The 26,187-nt window shown below is 45.5% G+C and overlaps 1 protein-coding gene across 2 annotated transcripts in view; it reads right to left on the bottom strand.

The window, feature by feature from the left end:
- Positions 1 to 26,187, bottom strand: part of RAD23B (RAD23 nucleotide excision repair protein B) — a 354,987-nt gene that overhangs the window by 124,424 nt on the left and 204,376 nt on the right. For both annotated transcript variants that reach the window (XM_085641292.1, XM_085641291.1), the window contains exons 5-6: positions 22,919 to 22,971; positions 12,311 to 12,438 (exon numbers count right to left, since the gene is read on the bottom strand). In XM_085641292.1, the coding sequence (XP_085497418.1) occupies positions 12,311 to 12,438; positions 22,919 to 22,971 (181 nt within the window). The remainder of the gene's footprint in view (positions 1 to 12,310; positions 12,439 to 22,918; positions 22,972 to 26,187) is intronic.

Raw genomic sequence — 26,187 nt, 5'->3', positions numbered from 1 at the left:
CTGGAAGGATAGGCTCACCCTCGCTACCCCATTGTTTGAATCGGAAAGATTGGGAAGACTCTGGCATACGAAGGGCTTTGATAAGTGGGACCTGATAGGTATATCCAAGGTGGGAGATGTGCTGCATAAGGGGAGGGTGAAGTCCTTCGAGGAGTTGCAGACTGAGTATGAGCTAGGGACCTCAGAGTACTTCAGGTATATCCAGCTGCGTCACGCCCTCCGATCAGTCCTCGTGGAGGGTGAGAAGGTGCCGGAGTCCTTTCCCCTTGAGGACCGAGTCCTTGATGGTCATATGCCCGAGAGCACGATCTCGCTCATATATAAGAAGTTGATTAATGTCCGGGCAGACATGCTTTTGGGGCTGAGAGAACAGTGGACTAGGGATGGCCTTGAGTTGGATAATGAGGACTGGCAGTCAGCGGTTTCTTCTCCTAAGGAGGTTGCGATCCCGTCGCGTCTGAGGCTGGTGCAGCTTAAAATACTGCACCGGGTGTATGTGACGGGGCCACGGCTGGTCCACATGGGATTCTCGGAGGACGGCCTGTGCAGAAGGGGATGTGGTATGGTGGGTACTTTCCTGCACATCATTTGGGAATGTTGTGTTATTGTGGAGTTCTGGAGGAGAGTCCATGCAGTTATGGGGGAGGTGACGGGCACTGCGGTACAGCCGGAGGCGCGGTGTTGCCTCCTGAACGTCTGGGGGCCCACTGACCTCGATGAGGCGCAGACCCAATGGGTGACTCTGGGTAACATGGTTGCTAAAAGGGACATCGCGCGATTGTGGGGCTCCTCGGGACCCCCTACCCTGACCGCGTGGAAGGAGAACATGGACTGGAGCATGTTTAGGGAGAAGACGGTCTACTGCTCTAGAGGTCGCCCCCGGAAGTGGCATGCTATCTGGGGGCGGTGGAACCAATACAGGGGGGGAATATGTCTTGCCCCGGATCTGGAACCTCCCGAGGAACAGCTTTCCCCCTGACCTACTTTCCAGCGCAGTTGGGTTCTAGGAACCGTTTTGGGCCTCTGCTGTCCCCCTTCTTCCTCCGTACACAGTCTTGTAACTAGTAGATGAGTGGGGTCCGGCCTCCCCTGGGGGCTTTCGCCATGGGCTTTCAATGTCCTTGCCTTGCTGGGGTTTGTTGTGAGTTTTTCTGTATTTACTTAAAATTGGACCTTTGCATTACTCTTTGAACTGTATTGGGGACACATCGCTGTATCCAACTCTCAATGCTGCCGAACCTCCGGGCTGTCGGCTGAATAGCTGTGTCCTGAATTTTGAAATAAAGGTTTTCAAAAAAAAAAAAAAGAAAATGCAATAGGTCTTGACTTTGATTAAGTTAAAGCAATTTGCTTTGCTAATGGTATTGAATAGCAAAGCAAATGGCTTTAACTTAATAAAAGGCAAGACCTATTGCATTTTCAAAGCTTGTTTTTGTTTTCCCCATCTATACGCAGATGTCTTCATTTGCGGTCTAAGTAATGCAGTGTAATTTCAAAAAATGCACACATTGAGTTTTTTACATGTTTACCTCAAAATCGAATCGAATTTTCATTTATTAGTAATTTGTTGAGCGATTCACATTATGCGCTCGTACACCAGCATAAACGCGACTTTTAAAAATCCATATTTTATGTCCACATATTACAGAACAAGCAGCTGTGTCTCAGAGAGACAGAGGGAAGGGTCTGCTTGGGGAGAGAGCCCGAGGCAAGGGGAAACAAATAGTGCTTCCCCAGTAATTAAAGGCCATAGTCTTTAACGCCGCCGGTAAAAGATCCAAACCCGCTAGGCGGAGCCAAAAGGAGACAGGGTGGCAACAAGGAGGGATTGAAATGCCTCTGGTACAATCATTGCACTGCCTTTGGCATAATTCGTAACGCCAAATGACGCGCACAAATGAAACTGAAGGCAGAGCTGGGACATGGCTTTGTAACCCGTATTGATTCCAAGAAGCCCTCGGCAAGGCGAGAGCAGCGCATGCGCTGCTCTCGCCAGGCCGAGAACTAAAAATGGGTATGGTATGCCCACCGAGGCATCGGGACATTCAATCACGCCCCAGAACAGGCCCCACAGTCTTCCACCCCTAGGATGCCAACTAGACAGTTGGAAAAACTAAATGGTTACTTACCAGTAGGAGTAGTTTTGCAGTGTGAATCCTTTTCTGGATTCACATGCTGTGCATAATTCCACCATCAAGTGGTTAGGTCCGGAATTGTCTTTTTTTTTTCTTGTTTTGGTCACTGTCGACCACCATTTGGTGCCTGGTACGTCCCCTGTGTGATTTCGGATGAGATTCTGGAGATCGACGTACATGGTAGCCATCTTCAGATTCTTTTTTCCACCGTGGGGTCTCGAAGCAAGATGGGAAGAGCCAAAGAAAATTCGAATTTCCCCCAAAAACTTTAAAAAAAAAAATAAGATTGTCGAAGAAACCAACGTCTGACAGAAAGAGGACCACTTTGGTCCAAAAATGGCGAGGTAGGGGTCATGGAGAACACCCCCTTCAAATTCTGCCCAAAGTGCCACCACAAATACGCTCAACGCGACCCGCACAACGTCTGCAACATCTGCCTGCCCAAAAGTCACCAGGACAAGGACTGTGAGGACTGCGCAGCATTCCTGCCTAAGACGCCAAGAACATGCCAGAAAAAAAGACAGGCTCACTACGCCAAAATGTTGCAAACATCGAAGAAAACTTCCATGCGAGACCTAGGTTTCTCGAGCGACGAGGAAGAACACGGAGCACCAGCGGAGTCGAAGCACAAGGGATGGCACGTCGAGGTCTTAGAAGGAGACTCCGAAAAGATCCATGCCGAGAATGCGGCGAACGAGCCGAAAAAGAAGTTGGAAAAGGTATGACGCCTTAAAAATCCGTTGGATCTGAAGGGTCACCAACATAAGGCGCACAAGGCAGCCCCGACGCCGACCAAAAAGGCGATTGAGGGTCAGCCGCAGTTAAAAGAACCCCAAGGGACCCAACCAAAGGTCACTGAGGAAGGAAAAATCGCAAAAGACGTAGACGCCGAACCCGCGAAAAAGGGCAAAACACCGTCGAAGACGACCATCGACGTCGGGAAGAAAAGAAAATCCCCAGCCTCAGACACCGAGAGGGCCCTTGAGGTCGAAAGGAAGATTTTGACATCTCACTAAACAAATTTCGAATCCCGAAGGCACCGGTGAACGAACCGGACAATATCGACGCAGAGGAAGAGGGTATTTTTTACTCCCCTCCAACCCAGTAATCTCAAGGCGAAGAATCTGAGGAATATGGAGACATACCCGAAGACGAGGAAGACTCTGAAAATTTCGAGGATACATAGAACGACCTCGACACAGAGAGCCGGAAGAAGAGATTTGCAGCTACCCTTTGAAAGATTCACCCCCAGATGACATAGCTTTCTACAATGACACTGTCAAAAGGGCAACTAATCAATTTGGAGTACCCTTGGAGGAGGACAAAGGGGACACACGTTTCTTGCTAGAAACACTGGCACCAGTTACAAGAGGAACACAGTACCTGCCTATGCTGCCCAGTATCCAGGACCAAGGCAAAGAAGCATTCAAAAAACCAGCTTCAAACAAGGGGTAACCCCCAGAGTAGAGAAAAAGTACAAACCCTCCTCAAAGGACCCAAAACATATTCACGGAAGTACAGTACCCAACTCTGTTATTGTCACCACAGCCAGGACGAGAGCCAATGCAGTCTCCAACACAGGGCCAACACCTGAAAAAAAATAAGATGATGGACATGGTGGGGCGGAGAGTGGAGAAAGTCAGCAACACAATGGCGTATTGCTAACTCAAATGCCCTGGTAAATAGATATGGCCACCAACAGTGAGACAAGATAGAGGAAACATTGAACAAACTTCCTGAAGAAGCCTAAGAGAGAGCAAAAGCTATTGGACAGGAGGGAAAAAACGTGGCTAACACCAGTCTAAAGTCAGCTTTGGATGCAGCAGACACTGCTAGTAGGCAGATATGCACAGGAACCATACTTAAAGACATGCCTGGCTCAGGATCTCAGGGTTCAAGCATGAAGTTCAAACCTCCATCATTAATAGGCCATTCAATGGAGAAGCACTGTTTGGCAAAGAAGTGGATGAATCCCTCCAACAAATAAAAAAGGATAATGAAACGGCAAGGGCAATGGGTGCCCTGCAACAAAGAGGTTCCTTTAAAAGAGGGGGATTTAATAGCAGAAAACCCACAGGTAGAGGCTCATTTGCACAAGGACAACAAATGTCTCAGCAAATTCACGTGCAAAACCCAAGTCAGCAAACGGGGCAGCAATCGAGATACCAAGGTTGGCAATAACAAAAGCATTTGCAATGCAATCGGTCTCGCATTAATTAAGTTTGAGTTTTTGGCATTGCTAAATAATGCAATTTTTTCAAAATAAGTATGTTTTTATAATTTTCTTTGTTATGTTGAATAATAAATAGTTATTTTATACGCAAAGCAATCTATTAATATTTATTTGAAATGCCAAAACATATGATAGGTTATGCATGTACATCTCTGTCCATCACTGTCTATGTGTGCCTCTCTGTCTGTGCACCACTGTTCTTGTGTGCATCTTTGTCTGTGCCTCTTAGTGTCTGTTTCTATATGTGCATTACTGTTCCTGTGTACGTCTTCGTCTGTGTGTGCATCTGTTTGTACGTCTCTGTATGTGCATCACTGTGTCTTTTTTTGCATCACTGTCTCTACTGTGCATCTTTGTCTCTACTGTGCATCTTTGTCTCTGTACGTGCTTCTATGTCTTTGTGTGTGCGTCTCTGTACGTATGTGTACATCACTGTGTCTATGAGTGTGTCACTGTGTGTATGCCAGTGTGTGTGTGTTCGTCTCTGTCTCTATGTGTGAGTCTTTGTCTATGCGTGTACATCATCAAAAGCAGATCACTTGCTATACAGCCACTGCATTGTCATGGTGATGGCATTAACGCTTTAAATTACAAAACCAGCCCAATATCTGAAACAATACGTATATACCAGATTTGCTTTTTTTGCATGTACTCAGCAAAATTTTGCCCTTATTGTAGAACTTGTAAGTAGTGTATGTCGAAAACACATTTATGCTGGATGTTCGGTATTTTACATTTCTTCCCCATTTTATGCTGCACCTGTACTGTATGATTTATTTAACTTGCAAAGCGTCCGGCAGCACTGTGCATGTTTGCATACTGGTACAATAAAACCACTAATCTGCTTCTTGTCACCAGCTGTTGCACATGCGAAAAACAGCCACAGCCCTTGCCTAAACTGTGTCGACAGCGTATTTTATAACTCGTAACAAGTATACGCAAGCAATACTTTCATGCCTTTAATTTTATATTTTGTGTTTATACATTACTATGTGGCCCCTGCAGTGTACTTGGTAACTTGTACGACAGGCGCCAGCAGTAAACGTTTTCACACTGATTTTATAAAGCCACTGGTCTGCTTCATGTTAATAGGTTTCGTAAGTACAACAACAAAACACACGCCTTTCGAAAAAAACAAAATAACTAATTTTAGGAGTATGGGAACAGGAGAAATATGGAACACAGAAAATAAGGACAGTGACAAACACAAGACACAAATGGGCGAAAGGGTGAAGTTTTCCGCTGCAGAGCGTTATTTGCACTGGTATAGTAGGAGGGCAGGATAGGACTATGGAAACAGGAGAGGTCTGGAACTCACACGTGATAAGAACCGGAACAAAGACGAGAAACAAATGGGCTAGGGAGAATTTTTTCAAAGCAGAGCGTTATTTGCATTGCTATAGTAGGAGGGCGGGGTAACTGTTTAAAAACAGGAGAGGTCTGGAACACACACACGTTCAGTACAGTGACAAAGAGAAGATACAAATGGGCGCGAGGGGGAATGTTTTCGCAGCAGAGCGTTATTTGCATTGCTTTGGCTTGCGTTTTAACCTCTTAACAATGTGCCCCTAAATCTGGACAGAGGAGCACGGATTCAGGACCATCTGTCTAGATTCTCTATTAGTGGAGGACATACCCGGAGACAGCAATGCTTCGCCGCAAAACAAATATATCCGATCGACACACCTGTCGGTGAAGCTCCAGAAAAACAGTGTGCACAAAAAAAGAGAAGTGGCAGCTCTGGGCAACGCGAAAGTTCTATTTCACACAACCAGAAACAAAGCAGTATACAGGAAGATAGAAACATTTGGCTCAGATTAGTCACTTATTTTTACGTTTGCATTTTTTTTAATATAGCGCAACATTGACCCAAAGATAGGGGAGTGCTTTACACGAGCACCAGTTACATTACACAAGAATAGATTTTTTAAGGCACGGGGGGATAAGTAATTTGGTCAGAATCACAGATTGTTGATCACCGAGACTGGAATCTGGTTCTACAAATCGAAACTGTGCAGCTCTGGCCGTAACCTTAAGTGAGGTGCAACAAGTTTTCATTCAATCTTTTACCTTTACTTAGACGCAGTAAAAGGATCCACCTGTCACACTTCCAAGCAGTGAATGACCCAGTTCCACTGGGAGTTTCATGCTCTGCAATCCCAGCTGGTCGCGGCCTTTGAACAAGGATTGTGAGCGAAACTAAAACTGGAGTGGAATTTCTCAAAAGGCTTTGAAAACTAATACAGCAACATTCATTTGTGATCCTTAAACTAGCCATAAAAGCCATTAAGGATGCTGTGGCTGAAACTAACAAGAATAAACCAGAAGTTAAGTAAAGTAGTATTGTCTGAGCTCTGAACGTGCAGCGCATCTTGCACCAATTATTGGCCGTTTAGATAACTCACTCCACGGGTTTGTGTTGCTCTGAGTGGAATTTCTCTTCAAGTTCTAAACTTTGTTTGTCCCACATTTCCTAATAGCCACGTATTAGCAAACCACGCAAAACTGCTTAAAAAAGACATCAGTGGCTTAGGGTTTAATCTGATAGCCTCTAGACTAGAGTAAGAAGGTAAACGATCTGCAAGACCCGCGTTGCTTGAGACGTAATGTAGCTGGCAACAGATACTAGGCTGAAACCAAGAAACCAGCCCTCCGGGCCGATGTTTCGTCTACAAGGCCTTTCGCGTTAACCCCTGCGGCAGGCCTCATTCCACACAGGTGCTGTGGGTGCCATCTTGAGCTCCTATTAAACGCGAATCAAGAGAACCGCTAGCTGCTCTGCATACACTAGCTCTCACTGAGGCGGAGGCAGTCACACTGCACTGTCCTATCTAAAAATGGGCAGTGGCTCTCAAACTAAAGCTGCCCCTTGTTTATAAATGGGTGTGAAATGCTGCAAATATTTAACTAGAGGTGACCTTTGCTAAGGTTACTGAATATCCTTGTAAGATGAAGTACTGCAGACAGAAGCCGATTGTCTTCAATGGACTGTACGGATATAAATGCCTCTGTGTTATGTACAAGTGGTGCACATAAATCATTATAATATCAAGTGCACGCGGCCCTGTGATGTATGGGGAATCCTTACAGCTACATGTTTATGGTACGATGAAAACTGGGGTGCTGCGAAAGAAAAATGCACCTTGCCAGCTGGTCTAAATCTTTGTACAGTTGCGATTTTTAACTAACCTGTCTCCTTCAATCACTGAGCCCCTTCACGGCTATAAATACTACCCTCCACTGACAGCATACCTCTCCCGTCAAGGCAGGCCGCTCGAAACAGCGCGGACAGTCCAACACTAGTGGTGCGGACGGAAGGGAGCGCGGCATCGAGGCGAATGCACGCTGCTGCGCGTGCTCGCCACCGTCGGGAATGGGCTTAACAAAGGCGGGACATGCGACTGCCTTGACCCAATTGCGTGCGCGCTTTTAAAAAACAAAAAAGCACGCGAAAGCCAATGGCAGCAGTGGAAAGCTGCTCACACGCACAAGCGTGTGAATAGCTTTCAAAAACCCCATACAAAAGGGCTCTCGCACTGCGCGAGCAGTGTTACGCAGTGCAACGGAGGCGCGAGCCCTAAAAACAGCCCTTTCGAGGAAGAGGCAATGGAAGAGGCCAATCCTATAGAGGAAGAGGAAATGGATGAAACTGACTTGTGCTCAAACAAAGACCCACACTAAAGGGGGGAGAATATCCTTCTTCTAAAGAGAATGGGAAAGGATAACAACAGACAATTGGATATTAAATTTGATTAAGTATGGGTATTGCATAGAACTCACTCGCGTGCCACCTGCAAATCCACCAAAAAACAAGAAAATTTTTGAAGACAGAAAAAAAATTGTTAAACAAAGAAATCTGGGAACTATGCCTAAAACAGGCAATAGAAAAAGTTCTGAAACGGGAGTGGTTCACAGGAAACTATTCACCATATTTCCGAATACCCAAGCAAGATATAACTAAGACCAATCATGGACTTTAGGTTCATAAACCAATTCACACTGATAAAACGCTTAAAAAATGTGCACGCTCCAAGAGATAATCCCACAGATTCAAAAAGGGGATTACATGGCAACAATAGACCTCAAAGACGCCTACCTTCATATCCCAATGAACAAAAAACACAGAAAATACCCAAGATTCATGCACAACGGAACACACTACCAATTCAAGGTACTTCCGTTTGGAATAAAGTCAGCTCCGCGTGTGTTCACAAAGTGCATGGCTGCAGTGGCGGCACACCTGAGAAAAGAAAGAATACACGTCTACACCTATCTAGAAGACTGGCTCATAAGGGGAAAATCGAAACAAACATGTCACAATCATGTGCAAAAAGCAATTCAAACGCTACAAACACTGGGTTTGTCCATAAACCACAAGTAGTCTTCAACAACACCAGAAAGAGTAAAAACCTTCCCGGGAGCAAGGTTAAATACAACAAAATAGGCATACCCCAAACAAACCAGGATACAGGCTATCTATCAGGAAACAAGACTTTACCAGAGGGGTCAGTCTCTAACAGTGAGGAGGGTCATGGAACTAATGGGCATGATGGCATCATGCATCCTACTGAACCCTCATGCCAGACTACACATGCAACCGTTCCAAGAACGGCTTAACTACAGCTGGTCTCAAGCCACAGTAAGTTGGGAGGATCTAGTGGTTGTTACACAAAAGGTGCAAGCAGAGATACAATGGTGGGCATCCAACATAATGGCACAGGGGAGACCTTTCAGGAACCCAACTCCAACGATGACAGTCACCACGGACGCATCCCACAACGGTTGGGGAGCGCATTTCAACCAGCTGAAGGTACATGGGCAATGTAACAAGCAGGATTCCACAAAGCACATCAACTCTTTGGAAATGAAAACAGTATTTCTAGCTCTAAAAGCATTCCAGAAACACATTCAGAAGAAAACCATCCTGATCCAAACAGGCAATACAACAATATTTTATCTAAACAAACATGGAGGGACAAAATCCTTTTCCTCGAGCAAACTTGCTAAGGAAATCTGGCAATGGGCAATAATCCACAAAATCAATTTACAAACTGTACATCTACTAGGAGTAGACAACATTACAGTGGACAAACTGAGCAGACAGAACTACTCCCACGAATTGGAGTTGAAGGACAAAACAGTACAGTATCTGTTCAGAATCTGGGGAACACCAGTAATAGACCTGTTTGCAACAGTGCAGAACAAAATATGCCAGTCCTTTGCCTCGAGGTTTCCACACCACCTATCAAAGGGAAAAGCAATTTCACTCAACTGGTCACAGATATTGGTTTACGCCTTTCCACCGATACCCCTGATGCAAAGAGTGTTACAAAAAGCAAAAGATCCAGGAACAAATATAATTCTCATTGCTCCACTATGGCCAAGGCAGACATGGTATTCAACTCTGCTAGAACCATCCAAAGGGGAGATGGTCAGGATCAGAGCAGAAAAGGCCCTGCTAACAATGAACCAGGGTCAGATCTTTCATCCAGAGCCAGCAACACTAGACCTAGCGGCTTGGCACCCGAAAACGTAGAATTAGGACACGTCAATCTGCTGTTACGAACCATGGAGATTCTAAAGGAGGCAAGAAAACAGTCAACAAGAAAATGCTATAAAGCCAAATGGAAGCGATATACCACATGGTGCACCGCTAACAAACAGGGTTCAATCAACGCGCAAGAAGGATTAGTTACTTACCTGTAATCCTAGTTCTCTTCCAGGGGTATCCTCATCAAAGTCATAAGCATTAGAATATTCCCGGCCATGCGCGGGACCCTGATAACACTATATTATATGTGCCGCACATATGGAATATGCTACTTACCAGTATGCATCTGTTCTTGGCATGTAGAGCTGCGGATCTACACACTTTTGCCTAGATCGCCATCTGGTGTTGGGCCCAAGTCTTTGGGAGTCACGAGGTCGGTGACTCCTCCTTTGGATGGTATTGCGCATGGGCTTCGGCTCCATCCTCAGATTGTTTTTCGCCAGCAGGGAAAGATGGAGCATAGTAATAACAGTGAAGAAACCCATGTGTGTATCTAAATAAGAAACTGGAACAGATACAGGTAGCCGGGGAGGCGACACACAACTCATTTTTACCCTCTCTAAAGACACCACCACCAAGGCCAACTTCCACAACTGCATGACAGATGTTGCCAACTGGATTGAGGACAAATGCCTGAAGCTCAACTCAGACAAGAGGTACTGATTTTCGGAAACAAAAGCTCCCCATGGGACGCATCCTGGTGGCCCTCAGAATACGGACCTGACCACGCTAGGAACCTAGGGTTCATCCTGGACAACAAGCTAAACATGAAGACTCGGGTCAACTCCATCTCCTCCTCCTGCTTCTTCATCATCATCTGCATGGTTCGTAAGATTTTCAAATGGCTACCACAAAGCTAAAGACGCACCATCACCCAGGCCCTCATCTCCAGCCGACTGGACTATGGCAACATTCTACACAGGGATTGCAGCTCACCTCCTTCGACAACTAATGACCATACAGAACGCTGCAGCCAGGCTCGTCCTGGATCTCCCTACACTAACCCACATCCCCACTACCTCAGGGAACTCCTCTGGCTCCATGTACAGAGAAGATGCCAGTTCAAGCTCCTTACCCATACATACAAGGCCCTACATAACTGCAAACCACCTACTGGAACGTCCGCCTGACCTTCCATCAGCCCACTTGTAACCTCTGCTCCTTGTCCCTTTCTCTAACTCTCACCATCTGCAGCCGACGCAGCACAGCAGATGCAGAGGTCGCTTCTTCTCCTACCTAGCAGCGAAGACATGGAACGAGCCATCCTTTCATTTAAGGACCTCCCAATCTATTTCAGAGTTCCAAAACTGGACCAGGCCAGTGCCTGAATACCCTCATGAGTGACTATAAGTGCTCTACAAATCGATTGATTGATTGAAATCTACTGATTGAGTGAGCATTGGTAGTCACCAGTGACTTCATTCATTCATTCTACAACACATTAGGGCAATAAGAAACGATGATACAAGTTACCTAGTGGCACAGACTTTTTGGCATTTCCAAAAGGGGGGGTGATAAACTACTAAGATACAGTGCAATAGATAATGATCACAGAAGGGCAAGTGGAGGAAACGGGGGAAAAAAACTAAGAAAACTCCAGTCCAAATATATTCTCGGTATGGATACCAAAGAGCCACGAGGACTTAATAATGATAAAGAAATGTATGTCCATTTGTAATTTACACTTTATCTGTTTTTTTTTTTTAAATTGAAGTGGGGATGCTAGTTAAGGATTTTAATGTTTTTTAGAATTACTGCTTAGGTCGACAAGATTACTTCATGGATTCATCTGAAGGCCTGAATTGTGAAAGTAACAAGATTATATGCATGTTTACATTAACTTATGTTTACATTAACTTTGATTATTGAAACTGCTATGTTTTTAATTTTGATAGCAATTTAATGAGTTTGATGACTGAATAATACAGGGTGTCTATGGATGTAGCCCACATGGGTTTTAACAAGACACTACAACTAACTAGGTTTTGTGCCCACTTGGGCTGAACCGTTATGGTGGATTAGTTGGTATCTGTTATGGAGCACCCTTTGTTTTCAGAAAATGTTTCAAAAGCAATGTCACTGGCAAGTTGTGTCTGGCACAACATTGTGTGATACAACTCAATTCAGTAACATGTCTACAATGCTCAGGCCCACAAATGTAATCAATGCAGCCTACTTCAACTGCAGTGCTCCAACAGAGCAGTCTTGTTGAAGTAAACATCCAGACAAAAAAAACCTCATCTGTTTTCCCGCCGTTTACAGATGTAAATGTATTCATCACTATACCATCCCATTAATATTTATGATTTCAAAGAAGGATAATTATACTCAAATTTAATAGAACATGGAGCTAAAGAATAAAAAAAAAACATACACTCGAGATAGACTTACCATTAAAAGGTATTCCACTGCCCTGTCAGGATTATTGAAGCTAGCTCTCAGAGCAGCTATGACCTGCTCTCGCTCATACCCCATTGACATGATTTCAGTCACCATATTTTCATAAGACTGGCCTGTTACTGCAAGAAAGAAAGACCATAGTAACAATTAAATAGAAGGGAAAGTTCATAACTATTTAAAAAACACAAACGATAAAAAGGTGTCAGTGGACTGCTAGTATCCAGCAACAACTCAACATTTTAAAATTAAATATGCTTATTTTAAAAGCCATCAGATGCTACATTTGGTTTACTTGATTTACCAAAGTATAATCTGATGCCTTTGTCATGGACTTACAAAGGCCCTTTACATGCTCACGTTTAAAATTGACATCTTTTTAGACTTTAGACGATGACTTAACACATTAGCTTGTGTGGCCTCATAAGTTAATTTACTCAGAAATGGTTTGCTTACAGTTGCATCTCTTCGCAGGATCATCATCTGGCCTTGGAACTTTTTGTACAAGGACTTAGGACACTGCGCAAAATGATTATGTTTGTTAATGTCCATTCCGTGACCACTCTGCGTGGATAGAATCAAAGACAACAAGACCAGCACCTAGGCACGGAATGAATGGGCACAGTTTATTATATAAACTGCACTAAGCCTCTGTTTAGACAGGAGTATCTAGATGGATTGTCAAAGATCTCCCAATGTCTGAATTCTAGCCCAGCGGCCAACACCATCCTGGAGAGGACGCCGACCTATTCTACACCAAGGCTGGCTACAAAATGAAACGCTCACAGGTAAATGGGGAGTTAGACCATTCTATGGTATTCAGGCAGACCCGCACACGCTATGCTTTATAGGCTAGACAGCGCTAGGTATGGGTGCAATGTATGTACTCATAAATCCTATGCAAATGCACAATGGTCTAATTGTTAATTCTGTTCACCATTCTTTTAACGCTAGTAACATCGTTTTGCTCCCTTATATTAATCATTGCAGCACACATATCTTACACAAGAGTACAATTGCTTCAATAAATGTTTGAAAAGCCAATTTGTGTACTTTGTGTCTCCTTTTGGGCATGCTCGAGTTACTAATGAAAGGGAAACTTCTATTACCAAGATCGCCATGGCGTGCTAACATATCCACCCAGTAATGCTTGGAAAAAGTGTGTGGTGTGGCACATGTTGCTGCTTTACAAATGTCAGCTATAGGGATGTTACCTAAAAAGGCCATAGACGCTCATATTTTACGAGTGGAATGCGCTCTAGGAGGTATAAAGTTTTAGCTTTAGGGTAGTAGGTTTGAATGTATTTAACAATCCATGTTGCAATATTAAATTTAGAGATCGGATTGCCTTTATGAGGTGTAGCAAATGCAACTAACAATTGTTTTGTTTCACGAAAATCTTTTTTTCTTTCAATGTAGTACAATAGCGCTCTTCTGACATCAAGAGTATGAAGAGCTCTTTCTGCTACAGAATCAGGTTGAGGAAAGAACGCAGGCAACTCAACTCGTTGGTTGATATGAAAAGCAGAAACAACTTTGGGAAGGAATTTTGGGTTGTGCGAAGAACTACGCTGTCTTTATGAAGTTGAAAGAAGGGTTCTTCTAAGGTTAAAGCCAGCAGCTCAAAAACTCTCCTCAATGAAGTGATTGCAATGAGGAAGGCCACTTTCCATGAACGAAACTGTAGGGGACAGTTGTGTAATGGCTCAAAAGGTGGACCAATGAGTCATGTAAGCACAATGTTCAGATTCCAAACTGGTGCTGGAGGTACCCTGGAAAGTATTACTCTCTTAAGGCCCTCCATAAAGGTTTTAATTACTGGAACCTTGAACAAAGATAGATGTTGTCTGTTTTGCAAATATGCGGCTACTGGTGCAAGATACAGTCAAATGGAAGGGTATGCTACACCAGCACGCTGTAAATGCAGAAGGCAACAAATGAAAGTTTGAGTAGATGCATCTAGTGGATCAAAATTGTTATTAGTACAATACATAACAAATCTTTTCCTTTTAGCTGCATAGCATGCTCGGGTAGTAGGCTTTCTTGCTTCTCTAACCCCTTCGCCGCGGCAGGAATTCCGCCGCGGCGCTGGGTGGGGTTTGGGGGCAGGTGCGGTGGCGCTGTGCTCGTGACGGAACCACTCCATCACGAGCCACGGTTGAGCTGTGCTCCTGACGGAGTGGTTCCGTCACGTCTCCGCCCACTGCGCTAATCAGCGAATTAGTGCCGCGTGGGCGGAGCGGCCGCCAACGGCCGCAGCATGACGGAACCACTCCGTCATGAGCACAGCGCAACCGTGGCTCATGACGGAGTGGTTCCGTCATGAGCGGGGAAGGGGTTAAGAATGGTCATACATTCTGGTGGCAAGTTATGATATCCAAACTCTATGACTTCTGGAGCCAAATCGCTCGATTGAGCTCCTTGGGATTTGGATGTCTGATTTCTCCATGGTTCTGCGTGAGAAGACTGGAATTGAGATGTAGCTTTTGATGTGGAACTACTGACCGTTCTAAAAGTGTTGTGAACCACGGCGGACGAGCCCAAGTAGGAGCTACTAGAATCAGTGCAAGGGATGTTTGCCTGAGCTTCCAAACCAGAAATGGAAGGAGAGGGCGAGGCGGAAAAGCGTAGGCAAATATCCCTGACCAATTCATCGACAGAGCATTGCCTTTGGATAGAGGGTGTGGGAGCCTGGAGGCAAAGTTTGGGCATTTTGAGTTGTCCACTGTGGCGAACAGATCTATTTGTGGGAATCCCCATTGTTGAAAGTATGGAAGGAGAACTTGGGGATGAAGTTCCCACACGTGTATTTGTTGCCGCCTTCTACTGAGGAGGTCGGCAATTTGATTGTCCAAATGGTCAGAGAGGCATGACAGTTGCAGGGAATATGTCCCCCCCCCCCCACCCCCACCCCCCTGTTTTTGTACACAGTCATATTGTCCATCTGGACCAGAACAATTTTCCCGATGAGGTGAGACTGAAAAGCTTTCAGTGCTAGATACACAGCTAGAAGCTCTAGATGGTTGATGTGAAGACTTTTGTGCTTGTTGTCCCATAGACCTTGAATTGTCAAATTGTGAAGATGGGCACCCCAACCTGTGAGCTGCGTCTGCTTTTAAGACGATCTATTGGACAGGGTCGATGAAGGATCCCCCTTTTGTTAAGTTTTGTGTGTTCCACCAGTGCAGAGAGCCATGGGTGCATCTGTCTACCAACACTAGATCGGTTAATTGACCCGGAGACTGATTCCACTGACGTGCTAAACACTCTTGTAGAGGACGCATATGTAACCTTGCTTGAGGCACTATTACAATGCATGAGCTCATCATTCCTAACAGTTGCATGAAAGTCCTAACAATTAAGTATTTATTTGTCTAAAACTGCAGTAGCAGAGTTTGAATATTTCGAATTCTGCATGAATTGGGAGAGGCTAGAGCTGTGCACATGCTTAGAGTTGCTCCCAGATAGGACTGCATTTGTGATGACAGAATACGAGACTTCTATGCATTGGCAGTGAAATCCAATTGGTGGAGTAGGTCTAAGTGTTGCAAACACTTTTGGTGTGTGCTGGCTTTGATGAGCCAGTCGTCTAAGTACGGGAAGACATGAATCTGTTGTCTTACGAGATATGCTGCCACTACTGCTAGACATTTTGTGAATATGTTCTGATAGTATGTACAGATTTAACATCCTTAGATCCAAAATTTGTCTTATGGAGCTGTCCTTTTTGGGGATTAGAAAGTACAGAGGGTAAACCACTGACCTGTGGTACTGCACGGAACTGGTTCTATGGCTACTTTTGCTAATAGAGCTTGCACCTCTTGTTTGAGGAGCTGCAGGTGCTCTGATGAGAGTTTGTGAGTGTGAGGTGGAGTATTGGGAGGATTGCTGCTGAGCTCCAGGCAATAACCATGTTGCATACTGTCTAGCACCCATTTGTCTGATGTAATGGATTTCCAAACGGGGAGAAATTGATGAAGTCTTTCCCCCGCCAGGTGTTAAATGGTCAGGGGGAAGTGTAGGCAAGTCACTGTTTATTGGGGGAAAGGAGAGTTACGCGTTGGCGTGCTCTTACCCCTACCTTTGAAACTGCTTCCTTTGTACCCTCCTCTGTAGAAGCCTCTAGAGGAAGAGGGTTGAGTGTTGGACTGATATGAGGAAATCTTAGGGTCTGAGGATTTAGTTTTGGACCCTCCCCTATAATATGGGCAGCAAAAGGAGCCTCTGCTTGATGGAGACTGAAGCGTTCCCATGGATTTTGCCATGTCCGTGTCTATTTTCATCTTTTCTAAAGCCTCATCAACTTGGTCCGAAAAGATGTTGCTGGTCAAAAGGGGTATTCAAAATAGATTGCTGGACTTCTGGTTTAAACCTGAAATCCTAAGCCAGGCATGTCGACGTAAAAGAATGCTGGTGTTAACTTCTCTTGCTGCCGTGTCAGCAGCATCTAGAGCACATATAATAGAAGAATTAGATATAAGTTTTCCTTCTTGGACTAGTTCTTGTGCCTTTGTCTTGTGCTCTTCTGGGAGGTATTGAAGTAGGCCTTCCATCTCGTCCCAGTGTGCCCTGTCATACCTAGCTATTAGGCACTGCATGTTGGCAATGCGCCAGTGGTTAGCAGCTTAATCAGCCACTCTTACCAGATGTGTCAATTAATTTAGACTTTACTTAGGGGAGGTGCACCTCCAGAGGTCTGCGAGTTTGCTCTTTTATGAGCATTAAAAACTACCAGTGAGTCTAAAGGCAGCTGTCCTTTAACAAAAAAAAGGATTACATGGTGATGGTTTGTATTTCTCGTCAACCTTGGGTGTTAAAATACAGGCACGAACAGGGTCCTTAAAAATCTCATCTGCATGTCTCATCATGTCGTTCAACATAGGGAGACTGACTAGTCATATGTGAAGACTCTAGTGTCTCAAATAAAAAGTCGTCATCCAAAGCCTCTTTGTGCAGTGTAACTTCATAAGCTGCTGCCCTTGAAATCAGCTCTTGATAAGATATGTTATCATCTGGAGGTGACTGCTTTGCAGGGTATAAATCTGGATCATTATCCAAGGGTGGATCAATATTAAAATCATCCCATGGATCTGTTGGTAAAGGAACATTACCATCATGATCATCTCCTAAATCAGGCTGTGTATGAGGAGACCGCTGTGGTGGTATGTGTAGTGGATCTGAGGCTGGCAGTTGTGGGAATGGTGAAGGTGGTGTAGGTGATGGCAAAGTAGGGTGAGTAGAACTTGTAGCAATGTCCTTCTTCTTCTTAAGATGAATCTTATACCCAGTGTCCTCTGAACTAACTTTCCATTTTAAAGACGTTTTAGCTAAAATGTGTCCAGTATCTGGGTTGATGTATAGCTTTTTCTGTTTTGGGTCTAATCAGTCCTTCATGACATCTAAGATCGGTTCTGGGGGGATCTAAGAGATCTTTTTATTTTGGCGCCGAACCAGACTTGCCCCTTTTATCCTTCGAAGCAGGTGGTTTCGGCTCTGAACCGGACTTTTGTTTCAAAGCTGAAGATTTCAGCTCTGAACCAGATTTTTTTTTTGGAGTGGAATGTTTCAGATCCAAAAACGATCTGTCTCAACTCGATCCCGTGCCGGAAGGCTTGACTATTTGTTTTGGTGCCGGGCCAGAGGGCGGGGCGTCAAACATCGTCTCGGTGCAGACCAAGGCCCAAAGGCAGAGGTGGTAACAAAGCCTTATGTTTAGTGGAAGAGTTTATGGAGTAAGAGGCTTTAGTACTCACGGCACCCTGTCCCGCTGGAATGTCCTTGGACTCCAATTTGATTTGTAAGTCTGAATCCGATTCTCAGACCGAGAAGGCCCACCCTCTTCTTCCGCAGCGGTCGCTTCTTCCTGTTCAGATTCTCCTCTGAAGATATCCGTAGTATGCCGAGTGCTTTGGTGCTGCATTTCTCGTCTTTGAACCAGACGATCCCGAAGAGTCTTTTTCGATCGGAATGACCGACAAGCCTAACGATCTTCTTCCTTGTGCTCCGGTGAGAGGCACAAGTTGCAGACTTGGTGTAGTCCTTGCAAGGGTACTTTGAGTGGCGCAGAGGACAGAATTGAAACAGCGTCCGTTCCATCGGCAGAAGGCTAGACTGATACAGCTAGGCCCAAGGCCGCCCAAGATCTTTTCAACCGAAGATGGACACTTTCCCGATCAAATAGATACGCGGAGAGAGGGAAACACATACGATAATACCGTTGAGGGTATAGTGGATTGCGCGCCAAGGAGAACCCGAAGGACGGTTTCGAACCAGAGCGCAGCAATACACGTCCGAACTCGTTGGTGGAAAGGAAACAATCTAACAATGGAGTCGATGCTCATGCGCACTATCACTGAAAGGAGGAGTCACTTTACCTTGTGACTAGGAAAGACTTCTTCGAAGAACAACAAATTGCAAACATCCGGACCAAACACTAGATGGCAGAAGTATGCAAAGCATGTGCATCTACAGCACACATGTCTCAAACACAATTACAACAAACTTGGCATGCAAGTAATAATTTATCAGTGCTTTACCTTCGCTAAGTTTGGTATTCAGTTCTGTTCAGTAGTTTGAAAAAAAATTCAAAAATGTTTCTGGGTAGATTTGAAATGCATTAAGTTACATATATCTGGACCATTAGTTTGTGGATTGTCTGCATCCACAAACTAAACGTAAAAAAATATATATTATTTCTTCCCATCCTGTCATCATTTTTCGGGTGCACAGGCACACCGCCTCTATTGCATCATGAGCAGTGCATTTGGTGTCCGAGTTAGGTTTTCCATAGCTCTAGTGTAAGTTGTGGACTGTGTAGCTAACTAGAACTTGCAAATTCTAGTGGTATTTCAGTTTTAGGGCGCAGCCATAATTGTACTTTAACTGCGGCTTTTTAGTGAATTTCTTACGTTTAACATACATTAGTTGTAAAAACAAAAAGGTAACCATGACTTCACTTTACCTTTTTCGGTGAAAATACATATCCTTAACATGTTTGGGTGATTTTACAGCACAAAACACAGCGTTACAAAACCCATATTTCACCGTTCCATGTAAAATAAGATTGTTCAACACCATAATAACGGCCCCAAAGCAACTTTCCAGAGCTTCAACATTGTCAGGGCTCCTAGCATGATGTGGCATGAAGGACCGAACCAGTCAGCAGGGTGCACCTAGTGCCAAGGGATTGTATTGTGTATGACCACATTCAAGATGTAGGGTAATACGTAATAAAAACCAGTTGGCAAGTGACGGTACACACTGTTCTTTATTATATCTACATGATGCTGAGGGGATACATGTATGTGTAAATATATAAATGTGTAAAGCTCATTCTCACAGGCCTTAAGATAGATTAGGGAGGGGGAGGAGCCTAGCCGGCAACAGAGATGGCCGCCTGAGCCCTCGGCTCCGCCGACTCGTCCGCTTCCCTCCCGTACCGCTTCCTCTCCTGATTGCTGAATCGTGCCTGTTGTGCGGTAACGGGTTGGGGAGGCGACGCTGCATCCGATGGTGGGCTCCCCGTCGTCCCTCCTGCACCGGGGGTGAAGAAACGCCCTGAATTCCCGCAGACGCCTATGGAGTGGGTCCGGTCCTTTGTTCTCGGCGGCGTCCGGCTGGAGGGCAACAACAGCGGCCATTACAGGAGAATCTGAAACCGCCGGCGAGACGCGACAGGCTACCGAGATTCCCAGAAGTAGCGCAACAGTTTCTTTTGGAGTCTCGCCGCTACGCTGCTTTACCACTACCGATGCAACAAATGTATCCCCCCCTGTTGGAAGTTCCTCTTTGATCTCTCGCTACGAAGTGTAATGGAAGGGGCCATCTTTATTGAGTGATCGGCGCTTATACACGGCGCCTGGTTGGACCGTCACTGTGCTGTCCCTGTGCGTGGCGCTGGGCTGGGGGTTGCTGCCCTGTCCCTGTGGTTTGGCGCTGCCTCTCTGGGAGCTGACCTACTAAACGACGCCTGGACATGTATGCTAAAGACTGGGCTCGAGGGTCGCCACACGCCTGCGGATTCCGGGGACAGGGAGCTGGCATCTCTTCCTCTCACGCTATGCCCGTGAGTATCGGCGACGTCCTGGAAGCTTTGGCCGCTATGCGAGCTGCTTTTTGTTCCAACGCCCGTGACCTGGAGCGCCGGCTGGACGACGCTGTGCCCGTTCTCTCCTTGGCTGACCGGACGGGCGGCTGTGCGCGGAGCGGATCGCCGAGCCCAGGACTCGGCAGTCGTGTGCAGCCTCTCCGGGGAGACGTAGAGGAACTGATTGTGAGTGAACTTAACATCACCGCCGCTCGGACTGTCGCAACTATGGAGGACACAGTGCATTCTATATTTGGACGGAACCTAGAGGTTCGCCGTCGGATGCCAGGACTACCACCGCCAGCGGGTATTGCTGACAAGATCGCTCTGCTTACTTTGAACATGTTGCCCGGGAGTGAGTTGCCCAATTTTGGTGGACTATCACTGTACGCCTACCCGTACTGCACTCTTGGGGATAACACTGTCCTGCTTTGGATGGCGATTACTGGCTGTTGCCATCTCTCTGGGTGTTCACATCGGATGCTCTTCCTACTCTACGGGGCTACGCCGCAACTGCATTATGCTGGCGCACTGGCACGTAGGGGTCAGGGTTGAGTTTGTCTTTATTCTTGCCCTGATACCGGTAACTACATTCCTGGGACTGTGCTGGACTGACGAGAACGCTGGACTTTGGATATGGTTTGCATGGGGGTCCGGGAGGTGATGGCCGGATACACTTCTGTTGATTTTTTCTTTTGTTCTCTTGGGTTGGCCCTCCTCCGTTGATAAATGTTTTGCACCGTTCTTGTGGGTGGGGCAGCCGGGGAACTAGTTTTCTCTGAGTGACCGGGACATGTATCGGTGGTGCTAGAAGACTATTAAGGGGGCTTACGCTTATCAATCATGGCTTGAAGATTCCTTGTTGATATTTTGGATGTTTCGGTTGGGTGTTGCTGCCTTACTTACCCTGCGCGCTGCTGCTGTGACCCCAGTTCTCTCGTCACACCGGGCATGTTATTACTATTGGGTGTTAGACTACTGTTGCTATTATGGGTGCGAGATGGCGGAGCTGGGGGACGAATAGTGGGCTCCTCCCCACCTTTCTCAATTTTATGAGAGTTTTCGGATTCTCTCTTTTTCTTACTTTCTATATTTCGGGACTCCTTTTCTTGGGCGACAGGCACACTGCTAGGGGGGGAAAGGCCGTAGCCAGCTGCAGGGGTGCAGGGTGGGGGGCACTTGGGGGGGTGGGGTTGCTTTCTTTTTTGTTTTTCCTTTTTGTTCTATGGGCCTTCTATTCTTTGTCCTTTCTCCTTCCCTGGGGTTCAGACGTTCCTTTTTGGGTGCCACGCAGCGACTCTGGTGTTTTCTACTGCTATAAGATTATCTATCCTGATTGTTTAACACCAGTATTGACTTGTTGTGCTACGATATCCTGCTTATGTCTATCCTACAAGGAAAACTTTTAAAACTAGACCTCAGTCTTTCTGTAATGTATCCTCTGTGTTTTCAGTAAGTTGTAATGTACCGTATGTGTGAGCCCCCCCGGGCTCCTTGTTGACTTGTATTTGCCCTTTTTCTATCAATAAAGGTCTTCAAAAAAAAAAAAAAAAAAAAAAAAAAAGATAGATTAGGGAGCTTTTATAGATCTACTAAGGTGACTCATACTTTAAATTTAAAATCCAGCAGTGACCTATCCTTAAGGGTGGAGGGGGCACGACCCTTCACCTTTTGGACATAAAGAGTGTGTCAGGCTATGCAAAGGATCAGCCTGATTGACACTATTTCCAGAGTCGGGCAACCAGGAGCTAGACATTAACTAAATGTGCAGGCTCCTTGCTGTCTGAGCTGAGCTTTGCTGGGCTGAGGATATCACAGCTCCTGTGGGCGTGACCTCCTCAGTTCAGCAGAAGTTCGAGAGACACCCCCGCCCCCCGTGACAAGGGAGAGCGTCAGTGATGCCTTGTACCTGGGTGCTTTAGATTTATGCCCTGAAGTGCCTAGGGCTGACACCTCGTCAGAGTGGGTGGGGTGAGCAGTCTCTCTGACCCCATCATGCTGGTGTTTTTTATTGACAATAATTGGTGTGTGCTTGTATGTATGAATGTATGCGCATTTTTGAGTGAGTGTTGTGAATGGGGTGGGTGAAAGGGAGTGCATGTGTGTCTGCGCTCCAATCCTCTTCTCAGTTGCAGTTACTGGCTGCCACTGTTAAAATCCAAAACAAAAATATACAAAACTAATGAACTGTAGTTAAAGTGGTCCAAAAATACAGCTAAAAACTCAATATTGTGCTGCAAAATTTCAAATTGTGGTGCTAAATTTCCTTGTTCATGTCGCAATATCCTGGGGGGGGGGTCGGGGTGTACAAAGGAGCTAGCAGCCAAATAATTCTGCTTTTGTCAATGTAAGCACTGGCCAACTGATTGATCACAAACTAAAATTGACTGAATATACATGTATATGTAACAGAGCCAGTTTTTTGGGACACACCTCGACTGTACAGTCACAAAGATGACAGACGATACTAGCACCACAAAAACCCAAATATATACCTTCTTAAGCATCAAGCTTACCAAGTGCACTCGTAGCATCTTCAAAAAGGGACGCCCGAGGTTCGTTTTGTATGCTGCAAAAGAAAATATGTTAAAGAATTTTTAAAAAGCATGAAACTTAAGTATCTTTACAGCAAATAAAGAAAACGTATGCAGTTCCTTTTTCATTAATGGAAAAATCTTGTTTTTTCAAAAATAATAAACAGTAGATAATGAAAGTAGTAGTAAATGGAAACTTAAGTGCAAGGACAGACCCAACTCTACAAGCAGTGACTCGACGTCGAGAAATTTAACACTCCACCCCAATCTACAATGCTAGTCCGCCAAACTTCCCCAATTCAATCTAACCCTCTACCACGCTAATCTGCCTAACTTCCCCGCTCCAATCTACTTCAGTCTACCCTGCTTTACCCCACTCCACGGTAATGTACCCCACTCACGCTACCCCAATCTATTCCACTTTTGACAACCAGATCACAGCTCTAGCGGGCAAGTGTTTTGGGATACTAAAAGCTCTTAAAAAGATCCTTGGCCTCCTTCTCGAATCTGCCAGGAAGTCAGTAGTCCAGGCTCTGGTTACATCCAGGGTAGACTACTGCAATGTCTTATACCTGGGAGTCTCACAGTCTCTGCTGATGAGACTTCAATGTGTGCAGAACGCGGCAGCCCATCTGCTGCTCAATCTTCCCACCCTGTTTCCATGGGCTTTGCACTCTCAAAATTGCATTGGTTACCTATGAAGAAAAGGATCTCCTTTGATGCCATGTACTATTGCTTTTTTCAAGCCCTGTTCTCCCGCAAGGAACCGAAGATCTGCAGGGGTCATGTTGGCTTGCATCCAGACTGTAAAGAGAGCCCACATTGGGGGCTGCTCTTTTAGCTGCCAAGCTGCGGAACTCTCCCTCTTCAAATCAGACAGGAAATAGCAGAATTATTACCCTGCAAAAATCTAAAAACCTGGCTGTTTAGGTTGGCCTGATGCTTTATCGTTTATGACTCTAGGTGAATGAGTCCCTAGCAGTGGGACACTTCGTTAGAAGTAACTATGCACTCTACAAATTATTTTATTCTTCTATTCAACAGATGATGGCTGGTAATTATCTATAAAAAGGAAGACGTGATTTACTAAGCAACTTACCTATGACATTAGTTTATTCAAAACAGATATGTACCTCACAGCTATAAGAGGAAATCTCTTCTGCCCCCTGAGCCTCCACCTTGGATGTTTCTAAAGTAGACAAACACGTCTTGCTTCAGGGATAAATAATTAGCAAACTAAATGGAAAAACAACGGGCTTGGTAACTCTGAAACAGCGTGTCCCTTTGCATCAAACAATTATGGGATTCTTACTGAGAGTTCACCACGCACAGAATTGTTACAAAGCTGGGATTCATTGTACTTGATCTTTTTTAGCCACTTCTTGACAAGACATTGATGGCTGTACGCCTCCCAATAAGGGTCTGGTCTGAAAATAGGGGGGAGGTGGTCGATAAGGGTGGCACAGGACTGATTATATTGCATTTGTTGAACTGCACTATCATAAGCTTTGTTTCTGCTGACAATCATGTGATCCCCCCTCGTGCTATTTGTTTAACCAGAGCCCACAGCCCTTCTTTGGGTCACGCAACAACTAAGAGACAAATAAAATTTTAATTTGCATGTTAACATAGGTCTGGAAAAGGAGCGGCATGGGCCATCACTGGCACAGAACCATGAACACCTGAAGGCGTTTAGGCAAGTTTATATTAGAATACAGCTGTAAGATCGAACCGAGGGTTTAAAGTCAGCAGGGGCAGACCAGCACTAGTCTGGGAGATGGGCAAGCAGAACGCACAGCTTGCCGGCATCAATTCTCAAAGCATCCTAAATTAATCCTTGGTGGTGCACAAGCATAAATGAATGGGGGACACACATGCTGGTCCTGGAGGCTAAATGCAAACTGGTCGACCATGATGATAGTCTAAAAGATGATGCATGGGCCACCATGGAGCCCAATGCCATATTGAATAAGCATTGGCAAGCCAACAGGTCTCACCTATGCGAGAGCTATTGGTTTGGGCAACGTGTTTTAGCCATGTTGTACACCAGTGTGGCTGCTGTTCAGCATGGCTAAACGTGAGTGGAGTAGATTGGCGTAGAGTATGGTAAAGTGGGGTAAAATGAAGATGGGTGGATTGTGCTAGATTGGAGAGGAGTAGATTGAATTAGGGGAGATTGGGGTAGACTGGGGTGTTGCAGATTGAGGTATATTAAAGTGAAGTAGGTAGTAGTAGGGTAGATCTGAATGGGATACAATGTGGTAGATTGGAGTGGAGTAGATTGGGGAAGAGTGGCATGGGGTAGATCTGAGAGGACTGGGGTAGATTGGAGTGGAAAAGAGTAGATTGGAGTGGGGTAGATTGAGTGGGGTAGCCTGGGTATAATGGAATGGAGTCGGGGTAATTTTGAGTGGGCTAGATTAGGAGAATTAGATCGGAGTAGTGTGGGGTAGACTGGGATGGGGTGGAGTAGATTGGAGGGCAGACTGAAGCGGTGCGGGGCAGACTGTAGTGGGATACAATGTGGTAGAGTAGAGAGGAGTAGATTAGAGAGGAGTGGAGCGCAGTAAAGTGGAGTGAGTAGATTGGAGAGGAGTAGGGTGAAGTGTGGTAGATTGGAGTGAGATAGATTGTGTGGATTATGTTAGGGTACATTGGAGTGAAATGAGGTGAAGTGGGTAAGTGGTGTGGCATAGATTAGGGTGGAGTAAGTTGGAGTGGAGTTGGATAGAGTGGTGTGGGGTACTTTGGGAAGGGGTGGGGGAAGGGTAGATGGGGTGGCGTGGGGTAGATTGGGATGGGGTGGTGTAGACAGTTGGGAAGATTGGTTAGGGTGGGGTAGATTGGAGTGGAGTAGATTGGGGTGAAGAGGAGTAGATTGGATTGGGCAGATTGGATGAGGTAGATTGGAGTAGGGTAGTTTGGGGTAGGGTAGGGCAGATTGGAGTGTGTTGGAGTGGGTTAGATTGAAGTGGTTTGATTGGAGTGGGGTGAGGTAGATTACAGCAGAATGAGGTGAAGTGGGGTGGATTGGGATTGATTATAGCAGGGTATATAGGAGTGGGTGGGTTGGGGTGGAGTGTGGTAGACTGGAATGGGATAGATTGGACTGAAGTGAAGGGGGTTAGATTGGGTAGAGTGCAGTGGGGTAGATTTGAGCTGAGGGGTAGGTAGAGTAGATTGGAATGTGGTAGATTGGAGGAGTGGGGTAGATGGTAGATTGAGTGGGGTAGATTGTGGTGGAGTGGGGC

Source organism: Triturus cristatus, chromosome 2_2 (assembly GCF_964204655.1).
Source record: "Triturus cristatus chromosome 2_2, aTriCri1.1, whole genome shotgun sequence".
Taxonomy (NCBI): Eukaryota; Metazoa; Chordata; class Amphibia; order Caudata; family Salamandridae; genus Triturus; species Triturus cristatus.
Note: the sequence above shows the minus strand (reverse complement) of the source record. Positions and strands in the feature narration are given on the sequence as shown.